At 34.6% G+C, this 14551-nt stretch overlaps 3 protein-coding genes and 1 non-coding gene across 4 annotated transcripts; 2 read left to right on the top strand and 2 right to left on the bottom strand.

Annotated features, from left to right (window-relative positions):
* Window positions 1–4940: 4940 nt before the first annotated feature.
* Window positions 4941–5013, bottom strand: TRNAK-CUU (transfer RNA lysine (anticodon CUU)). The gene has a single exon. It is a non-coding gene; the product is annotated as a tRNA-Lys (tRNA).
* A 72-nt stretch (window positions 5014–5085) lies between these two features.
* On the top strand, window positions 5086–6751 carry LOC147553152 (uncharacterized). Its single transcript, XM_086668057.1, has one exon. It carries the CDS (start codon window positions 5250–5252, stop codon window positions 6423–6425), a length of 1176 nt encoding a protein of 391 aa, XP_086524183.1. The 5' UTR covers window positions 5086–5249; the 3' UTR covers window positions 6426–6751.
* A 551-nt stretch (window positions 6752–7302) lies between these two features.
* Window positions 7303–10335, bottom strand: LOC147553153 (single-stranded DNA-binding protein WHY1, chloroplastic-like). Its single transcript, XM_086668058.1, has 7 exons — window positions 9889–10335; window positions 9695–9789; window positions 9514–9606; window positions 8758–8852; window positions 8412–8485; window positions 7895–7983; window positions 7303–7763 (listed from the first exon to the last, which is right to left on the bottom strand). Exons 1-7 carry the CDS (start codon window positions 10118–10120, stop codon window positions 7641–7643), a joined length of 801 nt encoding a protein of 266 aa, XP_086524184.1. The 5' UTR covers window positions 10121–10335; the 3' UTR covers window positions 7303–7640.
* A 1023-nt stretch (window positions 10336–11358) lies between these two features.
* On the top strand, window positions 11359–14293 carry LOC147553154 (zinc knuckle (CCHC-type) family protein). Its single transcript, XM_086668059.1, has 8 exons — window positions 11359–11655; window positions 11756–11811; window positions 11925–12087; window positions 12256–12344; window positions 12621–12753; window positions 13257–13349; window positions 13508–13610; window positions 13729–14293. Exons 1-8 carry the CDS (start codon window positions 11473–11475, stop codon window positions 14115–14117), a joined length of 1209 nt encoding a protein of 402 aa, XP_086524185.1. The 5' UTR covers window positions 11359–11472; the 3' UTR covers window positions 14118–14293.
* Window positions 14294–14551: the final 258 nt, after the last annotated feature.

Below are 14551 nucleotides of genomic sequence, written 5' to 3' on the forward strand. Positions count from 1 at the left end.
TCCTATAATATGCTCAATTGCCACTAAATTCTTATAATTATAAATTTATTCAATTTTCTTATCTACCGATGTCATATGTAACATTTTTTTTTTTTTTTTTTGAGAATTCGACTACGGTCTACGTTAGTCGTTACAAGGCATTGATGCATCATGGAGATGTAATGAGCACGATAACCGCCTACTTTAAACTGAGAATGAAAGAGGCCTAAAGCCCGACAACGAAGAGGCCTAAAGCCCGACAAATTATTACATTATTCATAGCCTAAATTACATAGAATAAATCTTGATGGCAACTGCTTCCACCGAGACTCGATCCCACGACCTCATGGTCTTAAGAGGAGTGTCCATCCGTTACACCAAAGGGTGGTGGACCATATGTAACATTGAATGCACATATTATGCTATTATTATATAACAAATCTCATTAGTTTCTTAATGTAATATTCTAAACATGTGTACAACATAGGTTGCCTTACAAAATTAAGATGTTGGTAAATTTTAATTCTCGTCAAAGTATTGGAATTAACATCTATTTGATGTAGAAAAGTGGTTTTTCATATATTAAAGAAAATATAATCACGTAGTTCTTCAATGACTCAATGTGATTGTATCTTTTGTCAGTAATGACTTCAATTAGAAAAGTTGATATCTGGTGTTACCTAGCATTCCACGTAATCGTCAATCTCTTGGACAAAGAGAGTTCAAGTTGCTGAGCTTACTCTGTAAGCCTGCTTTGGGTGTCTAGTAAAAGCATGCATGACTCTGAAGGAGAGCTTACTTAGATCTGACTATCTATTTGTCTATATGTTATGACAGAATCCAAGGCGCAACAGGAGACTCGTATTGACCTCACTACAATCTCTCTGGTTTAAATAGAGGTCATGTAATAGAGTTCTGCTAGATCAACCATTGTGCTAGCTACACCAAAGACTCCACTTCATAGTGTGGTTGAAATTGACACGTGCTGCTTAGATCAACTTCTTCACATCTTAGACTTGTCAAATCTAAGTAACTAAAATATCTATTACTTTTTTCAGAGTACAACTCTTAGACCAAAATTCTCAATTTATATAGTATTAGGATTTCTCATATGTTATTTATTCGTCTAAAATAATCAATGTTTATCGTACATATGTTTGTATTATTTCTTATCTATATAATGTGTTTAGACTAACTTTGTTTTGTTTTGATATATATATATATATATATATATATATATATATATTAAGTTGAAAATAATTTCCATAAAATTAAAATGAAAAAACAGTATAAAAATAAACAAAATTAGTACTATATGTATTGAAAATCAAACACAAACTATACCATGTCTTTGCATAACAGTTTCGTTAGGAGGATTTCAAAAAAAAATTTCTTTTCCGTTTTCTGGGTAAGATTTTGTAACAGAAAAAGCGGAAAACCGTTATTACTGAGGGCCGCCCGAGAAAAGTGACATGGCAGCATGTCTACTGGATCACTGCTGACGTCAGGACAATCAACTTATGATCCACGTGATCTCAGTACCATCTTACGGTTGTCGTTTAAGTGCTACTCTTACGTGGCTTAACGTTAATGGTAGTGGGGTCCAAAGTTAGTTATGCATCATCCTTAAGCCGTAGTACATGAAAATTATTCTAAAATTTCAGTTCAAGCTAGTGAATCTAAATGACTATTTTGGTTGTGTTTTCTTTGCTTGAAGTATTTGCAAGTAAAAAATTATACACATCCAACTACAAAATCAGCTCACTGGACTAGCCACGATGTGATTAGATCAATCAAAGCTTTACGTCCATCTTTTGAACTTTTCTCTTGTATTTATGTAAATAGAGTTGCTAATAGCAAAGCCGATGAACTTGCTAAGAATACTAGAAGTTTGAGAACTCCACAAGAATGGCGATCTGTGTGTCCAATCTTGTAGTAGGAACGGTCCTTTTGTACATACTCTTTTGGTTTTATTGGATCAGTTCTTTCTAAAAAAAAAACTACATTTTTTTTTATTAAAGAATATGTTTACTCACTTTGAAATCATTATTTGGAAAAAAAAAAAACAAATATCAGAAACAATAACTATTGAATTTTGAATCTTGTAATCACCACTATTGAAGGTTACTTTGGTATTTAGGGACCGAAAGCTTTAAGACGATCTTGTTATCCGGGGATGCTTAGTGCGACCGAACCCCTCTCAAACACATTTTTGTGTGGTTCAAATCTTTTAGTGAAATTTATATAGTACTGAGTTCAAGTGTCGGATAGCCTGGAACATTGGAGTATTGAATTTGAAGCTTTCTACCACAACTCCAATCAGAACCACAAAAGATCATCGGCGAAAGTTGCCATTTCTTTTATTTATAGAAGGTCATCTCCAAGTCGAGAAAGGTTCTTTGATTCTATACAACTTTTCATACAAGGTCTCAGTCTTTTAAATTCATAATTCAGATAATGTCATAATTACACACAAATAATGCTCCTTCTGAAGTGAAGAGAAATACGAGAAATTTTATAGGTTGTGCTCAAACTTGTCAAGGAAAGTGTCTTTAGATGAAGTTCAAAGAAATGATTGTATAACTTTTTTTTTTTTTGATGAGAGAAAATGATTGTATAACTTAAAAATCTACTTATATGATAGCTGGACATCTGATATGGTGGGCTCTGATTGTGGGACAATACATTATTTTTATTTAGTTTGATTACGTGAAGTTGAGGGCACGTGACAGTTTAACGCTCTTGTGCGTATGCCACAGGCCCGCATCTGTTTGGAACATGTCATATTTGACTTTCACTAGTACGCGACAGGTCACTAGCAACAGTCAATTACAACATTAGCTAACATGTTTATTCAAAAGGAAAAAACATCACCAAACATGTTGAGTTCGTGCAGATACGTAATTACTCAGAGTACAAGCAAATCAATTTTATATCTTCCTTCTTGAGTTCTTTCATATGCATTTCCAGATTGACCTCTGGAAATGAAATTCCTTTGGATAATTTTGTTTTGCCTTCTGTCACTCTCTACTAGAAAAGTTGGACCATCCAATTAAGATTTTTTTGTTGTTGAAAATTTGAAATTTCGATTAGGATTCAATCTAAATTTAGACGCTCTACCAATTATATTGTGATATGACTGTTATTATGTATCTTCTCATCATGGTCTTTTTGGTGGATAAGTGTTAGAGTTTTCGTTAGAGTGTCCCATTGAAGATGCTCTTATCTTTCGTTGCAATAAGTAAGAATAAGCAAAGCAAAATTTTTTTTCCAAGGGAGACATCTTACTAAGGGTAGAATTGTTAATATACCAAACTTAAGACAACAAATAAAATCATCTTAAGACAACAAATAAAATCATCACAAAAAATGTATTACGAGAATATAAACTTATTTTGTAAGTACAAATAGTTTCTTTGGTTTGGTAATAATAAATTAAAATTCAAATGTGAAGTCATGATATATTTTTAGTCATAGTGAACACATTCTCTTGCCTTTGACCTATTGCATTATGAAATAATCGATCTATCAACTTTTCTAAGGGAAATTTTTTAGGCAATGTCCTTTATTGTTAAAGGCAATGTATTTGTAAAATTGACTTAGTCAATTCATAATGACCAATTTTGGTTAAAGGCAATGCTATTCTCGGGGCTGATTTTTTTCCGTCTCTTCATCCTCCTTCATCTTTTTCGTTCCTCCTTCATCTTCCTTCTTCTTGTTCCCTCTCATCTCTATCTATTAGAAAACTAAACTCCAAAGAAGGAACAACATGGAGAGAGAAAGTGTATTTGAGGTACACACCATATTTGTATTTGCTGTAAATACAAACTAGATTAAATGAAAGAAAAGTTTAACAAAAGCATATTAGAAAAGTAATAAGTACAACAAAGCATACTTGGATATGGAAAGAGAACTTTCTGAACTTTTAATTGTTGAACTTTTTTATTAGCTTATCAACGTGAACAACAATATCATTGATATGTGGGGCGAAGTGTGGCTTGAGGTTGGAGTATCCAATTTAACAATACCTTGTCGTCAGGCGATTAGAGAAAGATGTGAAAAAAAAAGATGAAGAAGAAATAAAAATAGTCAAGATCGGTGGTCGGACTATGAGGTTGTTAGGTCAAACATTTGTTGAAGCATTGCCTTTTAAACACACATTGTCTTTAACCAAACTCGATATTGCCTTTAGCGAGATTACTTTTAACAGCTTTGGACATTGCCTATAAAATCTCCCTTTTTTTAATAGCTTTTTCAATGCAAAGAAATAGGATGCTATTGATCCATATTTCTTTCATAAATTTTTTCTTTTTTTTGAAACCCTTTCATAAATTAACTTGTGTTAAAAGGTGAGCAAAATAAAGACTTTCATGGCACTACGATGCCCTTAAGAGTCTTTGTATGACCTTTGTGACCTAATATGTCTGTGATGGTGATAGCTATTAGGCTAATTCAATTCTTGTATTTATTTATGCTAATACCCGTATCACATTGGTGTAATGACTCTTAGAGTCTGTCAAAAAAGGTAGTCGTATTATTGTACAATTTGTAAACGATATGGCAATAAAAAATCTCAATATAAATAACCAATGTTATATAAAACTGAATAAGATTTTAACTAATCAATGTTTATATAGAGAAGTTAGTTAGATTTAAAATATGGGAAATTGAGAAAGAGAATGTAAAAAATTACGATCTTCAAATATTAAAGACTGGGGTGGAAAAATTTCTCATCTTGGGTTGGGATAATAATAGGCAAGTAGGAACAACAACGCAACAGTGATTCGATAATGATGATTTGTAATTTCTTCATCTTCTCACTAGTTAAAAAAATAGCAACGCAAAAAATAGAGTTAGGGGCTTTTAAATTAAATTATTTTGAAATATTCGTCTAATTATTTGTACGAGTCAAATCAAAAATAGTAATTTGAACAAAAAAAAAAAAATCAAAAATAGTAAATCGCCCACCGTGGGGCTCGAACCCACGACCACAAGGTTAAGAGCCTTGCGCTCTACCAACTGAGCTAGACGGGCTTGGTGTCAAATGTCAAAGAAAGCATTCTTAGTACATTACAAATCATGGTCGTTCTTAACCCTAGCGGTCCCGATTTGCCAATGTAACTTAAGAATTGAACTTTCGATACATAGAATCACTTGATACTTCTAAAACCCTAACGATAAACTTCCTCCCCAAACCTGCAAGGTCTTGTTTCCTCTCTTTCTCTGTTCATCTAGGGTTTCATAAGATTTCTAGGAGTTCTTTTCTTCAAATGTCTTTACTTCAAGTAATCACCAAAGCTGCGGCTGAGTCCGAAACCCTAATCTTTCAACCAAAATATCCAATTATTTTGAACTCCGATTCGATTCTAACCAAATTGAAACCTGAAGATGGAGATACAGATGATACTTCTCTTATCAAACGTGTTGGAGGATGGGAGATTTCTAAAACAGATTCTGAAGTCATCGAATTAGGTACCCATTTCTCCAACAAGTTGAATAAGAAGCTTAAAAACCCTAAATCCTTTAACCAGGACGAGTTTCAAAAGGTTCTTAATTCATTCTTGGCGAAAACTGCGGAAAAAATTGGTCTTTCTGTTCAAGTTGATGAATCTGATTCAAGTTATACGAGGGTTTTGCTTGGGAAAGTAGGGCTTTTTGTTGGACGAGATGTGGTTGGTTTGATTTTAGAGACTTGTGTTAATCTCAAGCTTTGGGATCTTGTGGAAACCCTAATTACTCATGGAATTGTTAGTAAGTTATCTTCAACTAATTTGATTGAGAGTTTAGTGAAGAAGAAGAGATCAGATTTACTTTGTCTCTGTATTAAGCATATTTCAGATATTCAATCCTCTGATCTTCTAACCCTTTTGAAGTACTTCCTCTCTCTACCTAAAGGTGGGTATAAAACTATGAGAAATGTGAGAAAAGATTGGGAAAATCAATCTCTTTTAGCTATTGAAAAGGCCATGAATCAAAATACCCATGAATCTTTAGCTAAACAAGCTTCAATCTTACTCATGATTGCATATGATGAATTCTCATCATCTGAACTCTGTTTACATTATCTATTTGCATCTTCAAATCTTGATAGATTGACATTGTCATTTTCTCTCTCTAGATTGAATGGAACAGAGATAATGGGTTTAGTTAGGTACTTGGGTAAGTGGTTAAGGAAGTATGAGAAGTTTCCTCAAGCAGTTCCTTGCCCTAAAGCTTCATTGATATTAGGTCTTAAAGCTTGTGAATGGGTTCCTTCTCTTGAATCTGTGGTGAAGTATCTTGGGTTGGTTTTGGATGAGCATTTTTCTTCATTGGTTTTATATACTGAATTCCATGATGAGCTTATTTTGATTGATGGGGTTGTGAAATCTTTATCCTCAGAAGCTAGACTATCTTGTTCTGTTGCTGATATTATCGAGAATTTGAAGTCCGAAGTTGATTCTTGAAAAGGTACTTGAGTGTTTTAAGTGATCTATATTTCTGTTTTATAACAATGCTCATCGGTTTTGATTCTTATATGTTCTTAGATGAGTAGATTCATTAGAAAAGAAATTGTATCGGCAAATTATGTAGTTCTTATTAGTTTTTCTACAAGATATAACATTTGTTAGTTAAGAATTTTGATATATGCAATGTCGTTTTTGAACTATTCGACCATGTTTTTTTTTCGATTAGTCAATCGATTTTGGGATTTGTTCATGAACGCTACGTTGGTTGTTGTAGTACTAGATCGATCAAATTAATCAAATTTTGTTATCTTTGCTGTTTCTCAGATTAGTTGCTCGAAATCTCATGTAGTTTGATCTATTGTTATGTCAAACTATACAAAAACAAAACCCTAAATTTACATTTGGACTAGTATGTGAATAGATTTGTGATCTAAATTAATCAAACTATCGACAGACATGAGTAGCATATAAACCCATATAGCAGCTCATGATTCTATGATCTAAATATATTCCGTAATTCATGCCATGTTGGTAAAGACAGGACGAACCAAACTAAATATATTCCATAACTCACGCCATGTTGGTAGATACTCCAGACTCGACAAACCAAAACTTGGATGAAAGTTGGATCGATTAGTCTGTGGTTGATGGAGCAGGATGAGCAAATTCTATACTCATGGTCTCTGGTTAATGGAGCAGGATGAGCAAATTCTATGCTCACCAAGAGAAATGGACTTCTGTGGAATGAATCCATATGGATTTAAACATGAGATTCAGATACAATTCCTGCTCCGGCGTCAAACATTCTATGAGACGACCATTCTGTCTGTTATCTTAAATGATTTAAAATGGAGTAAATTTTGGAAGATCCCTATGCAAAACAAAATACTTCTTGATCTTTAAGTATGAACCAAATATTCAAAACTCAAAAAGATCACAAGTAGTTCAATACTGGCGGGCACACCGCTAATTTCTTCACCGCCAAAGTTGTATTCTAAGTCAGACTGAGCCACTAACAAAACAAACATTTTTATCGATTCTCTCCCTACGTAAGTTTACATGTTCCTCCAATCTTCATAGAAGCCCAAGTGTGCCAAAAATCTCAAAAGTCCGATCTTGGAGAGAAAATAGCTCACAAACTATATCTCCGTCCTTCATTTCTGTGGTTTTGTACTTCGTCCTGCACTTGCCCAATTGAGGACTCGGAAGCGACTATCTGCTCCATTCTAAGTCAGCCCCAGAACGCGAACTACTGGTGTTGCTTACACGATTGTTATCACATGGCCTAATGGAATTCACAAACGTGTGCCAACCCAGTAGGTATGGCATTATGAACTGCATAAGACAGTCTAATTAAAAGACCGACCTTACAATTATAATAGCTGCAAATGTACGAGTTTCGAAGCAATATAGAAAACAAGAGAAGCTGAACAAAATTGGGAAAAGCGGGAAAGGATGATACGTACATTGAAAGCTGAGATGAGAACAGTTAATTCTCCTTTAGTAATTGGGATATAAATATTTTCGTCGACATTCAAGAGCTTGTTTTGAACATCTATAACAAGTAATCATTAGAAGGAAACAGAAGGGTTAGAATAACAATAAGATGCCGCTCTACAAGATGAAACAAATAAAAATTGCCGTCGGGCTACTAGGCTAATCAGCTAATGGCTCTGTAGGCTAGCCTTTGGGCTACCAGGCTCATGTCTCTGTAGGCTATCTGCTGGCCTACCAGGCTCACGACTCTGTAGGCTTGCCGTTGTGATTTTACCGTTCAGTTGATTCATACAACGGGAAATTGCAAAGCCATTTCAAAAATGGTGCAAGTCTGAGAAAACGAGCACAAAGAGACAACATAGGGTGACTCTTCCTGAGAGCTCTGTTTTCCATGGAACTAGGGCTTGAGTTTACGGATGTTTGTAATTTGAATGGGAAAAGTAAATACGAAAATTGCTGTTATAAAGTACATAGTGAGGAGATTACTTAGATTGAAGAAGTGCCCGGAGCCATCTGGGAGGGGCTCAGCTTTCAAAACTTTCCTGACCTTCCCTTCTTCACTGTGGAACATAACAAATTCCGTGAAAGGTCAGCATATGGAAATTGAAATCCATGTCTTACTGGTTTGACTCACTTAGATCAAAAGAAAGAATATGAAAGAACAAACTTTAGAAGGTTTCTCGAAAAGATCTCATTTTGCGGTTAATCTCCATATACTTGTATTGACAGGAAATAGACAAACTTCCATGTTAAAACATCAACAACAAATGTAATTTGAGCAAGTTAAACAAGAGATTATGTATTAACATAAAGGATAAATTCAGCAAATTACCTTTTCCCCTTGAATGGATCATGAAAAAATTCACACGAATCCTTCGGGCCAAGACCCATCAAAGTTCCAATTTCAGTAACTGAGAGTGAGAATACCTAAATGAAAGAATTTATGATTACACAAGGTGATGATATTTCAAAAGCACAAAACAACAACTTAGAGAGAACGCACATCTATAAGAGCTAGAAAGAGGTATGCCACCATAACATTCGAACTATAATTAGTGTCAAAGAGTAATCTTCCTTACGCCCTTTCTCACACATGAGAGCGAGCCAGCATTCTCATGGTTTATCGGTTCATCCATGTCTTTAGAATGGTGGGTACCCGGGAAAACCATCATTTTTGTTCATTTAGACATCTTTCTTTGGCATAGTAAAATTTCTTCGACATTGGCAAAGTTGTGTTGCCATATGAGACTTAAAATGAATCCTGTGCAACTATATTCTGTTCAGATGGGAGCTCCGTTAGGTGTGAAAAATTGACACGTTTTTTGCCTTTCTGTAATAAGAATCCCTACTGTTCTTCTGTTTCATTAATCTAATCACATTTTACGCAGGTGGATTGACCGACATTTCTCTACCCACATAGCGACTTTGCGAATAACTTTATTAGTGAAGTTTCTCTAGGACCCAAACATGAAAATCTCCTATTGAGGATCAGTTCATTTATTAATCCTATAACTCTAGAAACCCCAAGAACTGGTTATAAATCGAAGTAAGCTATATTTTTCGACATTTCAATACAAAAGAAGCTTACTTGCTTTCTGCTCCAATCATATTGCCTAACCCCAATAGCAGGAGCAAATTGAAGAAGCACAAATCCCTCTTTAGATAGCTTAAAAGCCCCTGACTGCATTCACAAAAAAACCGTATACACAAAACTAATCAAACAATCCAACTTAGAGAGAAAAAGAAGATATATAAACAACTTTACATACATCTAAAGGAACAAACTCTGGTGATTTAGGTTCTACAGTAAGAGCTGCTTTTCCTTTATATATTGAATGACCCACAAAAACCCTAGGAGGCAAAGCTGCAAACAAGTATTAAAAAAACCCAAAACCCCATTAAGCAAAAGATAAACCCTAAAAAAGAAAAGATGAAGAGAATAACAGAGAAGAAGATGAATAACCTCCTAGAGATTGGGGAGTGAAGGTTTCTTCAGGAGGTTTAGTGAACCTCTGTTTCTCAAAATACTCTGATGAACTTGTACATTTTAGAGAGAATTTCTTCAAGTTTGGGAAAGAGCTTACAGAGATTGTGGAAGGAGAATAAGAGAAAGGGTATGTACTAATGGAGTTATTGGATTTTAGAGAGAGAAATTGAGGGCATTTAAGAATGATGCCAGAAGAAAGGGTTTGCATTTTTCTCTCTCTCTATCTCTTCTTCTTCTTCTTCACTTAGATAAGATTTCAGATGTTAAAGTACTACTACTTGTTTCTGACTCCTCCAGTTGTTAATTAACGGAAACTAAACAAATTTAGGTTTAGATTGGGATTATTCCTAATTTAGCCCCCGGATAAGTGACTAACTCCTCTTATTGAGACCTATATTCTGACAAACTCTCATTTGACCCCCCATGTTAACATCTCCTTCAGTTTTCTTTTAGGTCATCATCTTACCCTTTGGTTCTCATTATTTAATTTTATTTCTTTCTTATCTCCTTTTCTTTTTATTGATTACATTTTGGGGGCCAAATAAGAGCTAACCATTTGAGGTTACGTTGTTTTAGCCGGACCTCAATCCCTTCGTTTACCGTTGTTATTGAAACATAATTTAATGACTTTAAGGTAGAAAAAAGAATATTTACCATAGTGGAAAGTGTAGTAACTATTTTGTAATTTTTTTTTTTTTCTTCATTGTCAACCAATTAAAATGAGTTCAACAAAAAAAACCAATTAAACAGTTATGCTTATTTTTGTTTTATAACAATCGTTAAGTGACAAAGTTTACCCTTTAGCTTTAAAATCCCTATACCCAAAATTTGTATATGGCTTCTAAAATGTAAGAGCTCATAGGTTCATTACTTTTTTTTTTGTTACAATAGGTTAACTGAGATGTTGTGAGTCATCCTCATGTATTTCTCAATTTACATTATTTATAACATAAAAAGTAAGTATGTAACATTGTTGTTTTTAGGGTAAACTACTTTTTTTTCGAGATGAATTAAAAATGTAACAACACAGATATATTATTATTTGTTTTCTGAAAATTATTTTATGCGAACGGTCGTCAACTGACAGTCGCCCTGTCATTTTTCGGTAGCCCTTTATCTGACAATGAGAGATAAAGACACAAGGGGAATGTAGGAAAAGAAAACAAAATTATTCTACACCAACCACATTTTTCGGTCGAAACCCGACCGAGGTATATCTCAGAACGGACTTGGAGAAAAAGTTATTTACTTTCTCTCTTTAAATCCTGACTACGGGGATATCCGCAGGGCATAGCATACCAATAGCTAAAATTGACTAATGAAAAATAAAAGAACAGAGCTATTTTAGAAGCTAGTAATTTCTGGGAGGACATTTTTGCGAGTTGGTCATATATAAGGGATCTAAAATGTAATTAACCTATCCAAATCAACAACAAACAACCTCTCTTCCCCGCCATACATACCACCTCTCACTCTCTCTCTTTCTCTCTAAACTCTCTCTCATCTGTTCTCTGCTATGAAGTGATAATTTTTGTTTGGGTAGTTATACTTCTCATTCAAATGTTTTCCCTTTGTTCATCTCTCCAACTCCAAATTGCTCCTCACTGGAAACAGAAAAAAACTAATACATGGGTTTTCTTTCACTCAACCAGAAGAATCAACTTCATTTCTTCTACTTTTGCTTCTAACCCATCTTCTTCTCCTAAGAATGATGATTCAATTTCCCTTCCCAGACAAACCCAGGTACTAACCAATCTCTGCCCAATTACCCAGATTACAGAATCTATATATTTTTTTTCCCTTTGTTAAACCCTTGATTTCCTCTATATCTTTGATTATACAGATTGATTATGATCCTTCTGAGGACTTTTTTGGGCTTGAAGTTGGTCTTCAGCCAAGGTTTTTTAATGGGGTTTCTATAATTGATCAAATTGCTACTCTTTGTGTATTTCTATGATCATTTGTTTGTTCTTTTTAATGGGTAATCTGAGTACTCTTAATCCATATTTCAGGAATGTTGATTCTGGAACACCTAAACCCAGATCATGGTTCGGCCCCAACGGCCAGTATATAAGGGAACTACCTTGCCCTAGTTGTAGGGGTAGAGGTTATACTCCTTGTGCAGAATGTGGTATCGAAAGATCGAAATTAGATTGTTCTCATTGTAATGGAAAAGTTCGTTTAGCTATATCATTGTTTTGATTACTACAAAAGCATCATACTTTCTTCTAGTTTTGTTGTTTAGATCTTAGAATACATGACATAATGCCCCTTCCATGTTTTTGGTAGCTCAGTCCGTGATAATGTCGTTAATGTTATTTTTTTTTTCTTTACTTATGCTAGGGTATAAGAACTTGCAAGCAGTGTTTGGGAGATTGTGTTATATGGGAAGAGTCAATTGATGAGCGACCATGGGAAAAAGCTCGATCTATGTATAACTTATTAAACCCCTAATTTTTTTTCTGTTAGATTTGCTTAAATTATCGTTGCCGTGCAAATTAGCCATGTTTGTGTCATGATTCATTGATCGCTCGGCCGACATGTTGCTGCAAAATGAGTTTATGAGCTAGCTACGTGTATTCACTTATATCTTATATCTTATGTTGTTTTCATTTTGTGGCTTCTATTCATTATTATTTGATAATGGAGTAACTTGTGGTATATTCTTCGAGTGTATACCTAATCTTTAATGGCCGTTCTTTTTGAAGATCGCCTCTTAAAGTGAAGGAAGATGATGAGGTAGACAATTTAGATATAAAGTTGAAGGTGAGGAAAAAATCAAAGCGTATATACCACTCGCCATCTCCTGAAGTTGGATTAAAGATCAGCAGATCCCTAAGAGTTAGTCTCTTGCTTAACTTTTCTATTACATAAGCAAATAACTATTCTAATCTTTATTTCTTCTTCCGGTGACCGGTACTCTATCATGATTATCGATTCTAACCTATTTGTCTTATCTATTTACGCTTAAACTCTAACATTGGTAGTGTACGAATTCTCTTGTCGGACACTGTCAGTCACTTCAATGGGTATATATGAGATATTTTTTGTACATCTTGCATGTACTTGGACAAAATCGTGTTAGGGTCATAAAAACACAACTCTAGGTTATCATCCTATGTTTACTATAACAACAATGCTACTTGGCACAACAAAAGGTGGCCCGAATGACCCGACAAGGCCAAATTTGCACATGACATCAGCAATTTGGCCTTGTCGGGTCATTCGGGTCACTTATTGTCATGTCAAATAGCATTTCCGTACTATAACAATGGTTTCTAGTAATGGGGAGAAGTTTTTCAGTTCATAAGTTCAATTTTGTTCGTTTAGTTGGACACTTGCAGAGTCTTAATGCAAAGACGGGACTGTTTACTAAACGGATGAAGATTCTCCATGGTGATCCTAAGTTACATGCGGAAAGAGTAGCTTCGATTAAGGTAAGCAAATGATAATTCACTATTGTTCTGTAATCGATTTTCATGTTCGGTATTCCAATCTTGCTTCCAACAAATTTTGTTTTTCGAGAACATTATTATTGATTGAAGACGAAAAACTGTTCCATTGAGTGATGAATCGAATTGTACTCTCTTTGCAGCAAGCTAAAGGCACTGCTGCAGCAAGAAAGAAGGCATCCGATACCTTGAAAGCTTTCTTCGGCGATCCTGAAAACCGCCGAAAAAGAAGCATTTCCATGAAAGGTGATTAAATTCATTTTCTTGAATTTGTTGAGGATACGATCATTTGTACTTCCTCTTGCCATGTTTTTCAATTCAAATTTAGACCCACTTGCTAAATCTAAGCTTCCATCTCTGGCAGGAGTGAAATTTTTCTGCAGCAACTGTGGGAAGGAAGGACACAGGAGATTCTACTGCCCAGAACTTATTAGAGATGGATCTTTGGAAAGGCGGTTCAAATGTCGACAATGTGGAGAAAGAGGTCATAACCGAAGAACCTGTCATAAGTCAAAATCAAGTCAAATCAAGACACTAAGCCCTCGAGGTCCCCATCATTGTCGGGTTTGTGGTCAAATCGGTCATAATCAAAGGACATGTCCTAATCGAGTCGAGCTAAAGCCAATTGGTATACCAGTGGAACTCTTGTTATCTTATGAAGGTAGGAGGACTTATACCTGCAGCTTATGTAAGGCGAAAGGTCACAATATTAGGACTTGTTCTAGCAGAAACAAAGATACTTTAGCAGATTAAACACTAACATCTCAAGTACATTTTGAAGAAGTTCTGATCAAATAGCAAAGAAATTGTGAAGCTCTTAGGTCGAGTGATAATTTGTATATCTCTCTACTTGAGAGATCAAAGTTCAAATCTTATTGTTTCTGGATCGAATAAAAGAGAAATCAAACGAGCCATTTAGATAAAACAAATTGTAATATTATTCGTATTTTTTTCCCAATATTTTCAAATAGTATTTGTTTGGACGTAACCCCGAAAATTAAAATTTTCAAAAGACGCGATTGAAACCCATTATCTGCGAACATATCTTTGATCCATACCGTTAGAATTTCCAAATAAATATATATGATCCATAGGCCATTACCAATAATATCGAAAATAAAACTACTATTTTCATTGATATTTAGTTATAAAGACTACAAATAGAAAACATATTTATAGTGGTGATC

This window comes from Eschscholzia californica, unplaced genomic scaffold (assembly GCF_041429995.1).
Source record: "Eschscholzia californica isolate CP2 unplaced genomic scaffold, dmEscCali1.0.p SCAF_3, whole genome shotgun sequence".
Classification (NCBI taxonomy): Eukaryota; Viridiplantae; Streptophyta; class Magnoliopsida; order Ranunculales; family Papaveraceae; genus Eschscholzia; species Eschscholzia californica.

Coding starts and splice junctions, on each gene's coding strand:
- LOC147553152 (XM_086668057.1), top strand. CDS start 5,250: ATGTCTTTACTTCAAGTAATCACCAAAGCTGCGGCTGAGTCCGAAACC.
- LOC147553153 (XM_086668058.1), bottom strand. CDS start 10,120: ATGCAAACCCTTTCTTCTGGCATCATTCTTAAATGCCCTCAATTTCTC. Junction 8,486..8,757: donor GATCCATTCAAGGGGAAAAG/GTAATTTGCTGA, acceptor TATGTTCCACAG/TGAAGAAGGGAAGGTCAGGA. Junction 7,764..7,894: donor TTCTCATCTCAGCTTTCAAT/GTACGTATCATC, acceptor TGTCTTATGCAG/TTCATAATGCCATACCTACT.
- LOC147553154 (XM_086668059.1), top strand. CDS start 11,473: ATGTTTTCCCTTTGTTCATCTCTCCAACTCCAAATTGCTCCTCACTGG. Junction 11,656..11,755: donor CCCTTCCCAGACAAACCCAG/GTACTAACCAAT, acceptor TTGATTATACAG/ATTGATTATGATCCTTCTGA. Junction 11,812..11,924: donor GAAGTTGGTCTTCAGCCAAG/GTTTTTTAATGG, acceptor TCCATATTTCAG/GAATGTTGATTCTGGAACAC.